The sequence below is a fragment of the Castanea sativa genome, chromosome 9 (assembly GCF_040712315.1).
Source record: "Castanea sativa cultivar Marrone di Chiusa Pesio chromosome 9, ASM4071231v1".
Classification (NCBI taxonomy): domain Eukaryota; kingdom Viridiplantae; phylum Streptophyta; class Magnoliopsida; order Fagales; family Fagaceae; genus Castanea; species Castanea sativa.
Window position 1 is genome coordinate 24,350,468 of NC_134021.1, and position 2,811 is coordinate 24,353,278.

The 2,811-nt window shown below is 39.5% G+C and overlaps 1 protein-coding gene across 1 annotated transcript; it reads left to right on the top strand.

Annotated features, from left to right (window-relative positions):
* Positions 1-1,492: 1,492 nt before the first annotated feature.
* LOC142608947 (uncharacterized) lies at positions 1,493-1,867 on the top strand. Its single transcript, XM_075780598.1, has one exon. The coding sequence runs from the start codon at positions 1,493-1,495 to the stop codon at positions 1,865-1,867; it is 375 nt and encodes a 124-aa protein (XP_075636713.1).
* The last annotated feature ends 944 nt before the right edge of the window (positions 1,868-2,811 follow it).

The window sequence follows — 2,811 nt, forward strand, 5'->3', positions numbered from 1 at the left end:
GCCAAATGGGGTACCATCCTGGGGGGCTTTTGATATCAAGTATATGCCTTACACCTCTATGAAGGGTCAAGTCCTTGTTGATTTGGTGGTGGAGTTTGCTGAACCTTCATTAGAAGAAAGCGCTAAGAGTTTGGACATGGATGAAAAATCAGTTGGCATGATTTCGTGCAAGGAACCTGTGATATGGAAAGTATATGTTGACGAAGCAACCAATCAGAGAGGATTTGGTGTGGGGTTAGTTTTTGTGTCCCCTGAGGGAATTACTTTTGAGAAAGCCTTGAGACTAGGGTTCTTGGCCACCAACAATGAGGCAGAATATGAAGCTTTACTGGTGGGAATGGATATGGTTTAGAAAATGGGTGGAAAAACAGTGCAAATATTCTCTGATTCACAATTAGTGGTGGGCCAGGTGGAAGGAAAGTTAGAGGCTAGAAATCTGAGAATGCAAGGGTACCTAACCTGGGTCAAGTATTTACAATCAAAATTTGAATCTTTTACCTTATTACATATCTCCAAGAGTATGAATACCCATGCTGATTCCCTAACCACCCTTGCGACGTCCTCGGCACAAAGCCTACCTCGGGTCATCCTTATTGAAAATTTGTGTAAACCCGCTAGAACGAATGGTGATACCATTCAGATTCATTAAATAGGACCTAGTTGGATGGATCCTAGAGTGTCTTTCCTTAAAAATGATATCTTGCCCGAGGAGAAGTTCGAAGCAGATAAAGTACGCAGAAAGGCACCTTGGTTCTGGTTGTCCAAGAATCAGAAGTTGTACAAAGGCTCTTTTTCAGGACTGTATTTACTGTGTACACACCCTGAAGCAACAGAGTTACTTTTGGAAGAATTCCATAAAGGGATTTGTGGAAGTTACACAGGAGGAAGGTCCTTGTCTTATAGGGCTCTTACACAGGGGTATTGGTGACCCAATATGCAGAGAGAAGCACAAGATTATGCAAAAAAGTGTGACCAATGTCAGAGATACGCTCCCAACATTCATCAACCAGGAGGTGTCCTTAATCTTTTGTCATGTCCTTGGCCTTTTGCTCAATGGGGCTTGGACATTGTAAGGTCTTTCCCTAAGGCAGCAAGGAATAGGAGGTGGTTGCTCGTCGGAACAGATTACTTCATTAAATGGGTTGAAGCTGAGCCCTTGTCAAATATTAGGTATGTGGACGCGAAAAGGTTTATCTGGAAAAACATTATTGCCAGGTTTGGACTCATTCATACACTTATTTCAGATAATGGCCTGCAATTTGATAGTAAGGCATTCAGAAGGTATTGTTGTGATCTAGGCATCACGAAAAGATATTGTACTACAGCTTATCCGCAAGGGAATGGGCAAGCCGAGGCGGTCAATAAAGTTATAGTCAATGAGCTCAAGAAAAGACTAGATGATGCTAAGGGGAGGTGAGTGGAAGAATTGCCACATGTTTTGTGGACGTATCAAACTACACCTCGAAGATCCACTGGAGAGACACCCTTCTCTATGACTTATGGAGCCGAGACTGTAATCCCTTTAGAAACTGGGTTTCTAACGTTGAAGACGAGCTCATTTGTCCCAAATAGTAATGATAATTTGTTGGAAAAAAGCTTAGACCTAGTGAAAGAACGGCGAGAAAATGCTATGGTACAGTTAGCTTACTATCAGCACAAACTCAAGCAGGGATATGATTCTCATGTGAAGCTGCGGCCACTTGCACTTGGAGATTTAGTATTGAGGAAGGTTTTGAGTACTGTAGAGAACCCAGCATGGGGAAAGTTGGGGCCTAACTGGGAAATGCCTTATCGCATTATTTCGGTTGCTGGTATAGGGGCATATTATCTTGAAAATCTAGATGAACATGTGGTACCACGTCCGTAGAATGTAAATAACCTACGAAGGTACTATTATGGAAGGTCTTTTTTGCCATCTTAGTTCTATTGACATTGTGTTCTGCTGATCAGTTCATTTTTTTAAATATCAAACAGAAACTTGGTCATGTCTGGCTCCTCGGACCACATACCTTGGATAAATTGATATTTTCATTAAGAGTTAAATGGAACCTTAGTTATGTCTAGCCCTCGGACCATCTACTTTGGGAAAATTCACTTCAGTTCATTTTTCTAAGCATTAAATAGAAACTTGGTCATGCCTAACTCCTCAGACCACATACTTTGGATAAATTGATATTTCATTAAGTGTTAAACAGAACCTTAGTTACGTCTAGTCCTCGGACCATCTACTTTGGGAAAATTAACACTTTAATTCATTTTTCTAAGTATCAAACAGAAACTTGGTCATGCCTGGCTCCTCGGACCACATACCTTGGATAAATTGATATTTTCATCAAGAGTTAAACAGAGCCTTAGTTACGTCTGGTCCTCGGACCATCTATTTTGGAAAAATTAACACTTCAGTTTTTTTTTTTTTTTTTTTTTATAGTATCAAATAGAAACTTGGTCATGCCTGGCTCCTCGGACAAAATACCTTGGATAAATTGATATTTTTATTAAGTGCTAAACAGAACCTTAGTTATGTCTAGTCTTCAGACCATCTACTTTAGGAAAATTAACACTTCAGTTTATTCTTCTAGGGATCAAAATGAACTTTGATTATGCCTGGCTCCTATATATTGCATGAATCTTAACCTTAGATTATATTTCTCTCGTTCTGGGTTTATGCACATTCACTTTTTTTTTATTTGTTTCATACTGCTTTTTAATTTTGGAAGGAATATGATCCCAATATATAGGTTATCTAATGAACATATGGGTGCATTCAGATTAATGGTACAATTATTGTAAGGGTTCATTCATCCTTTCTGG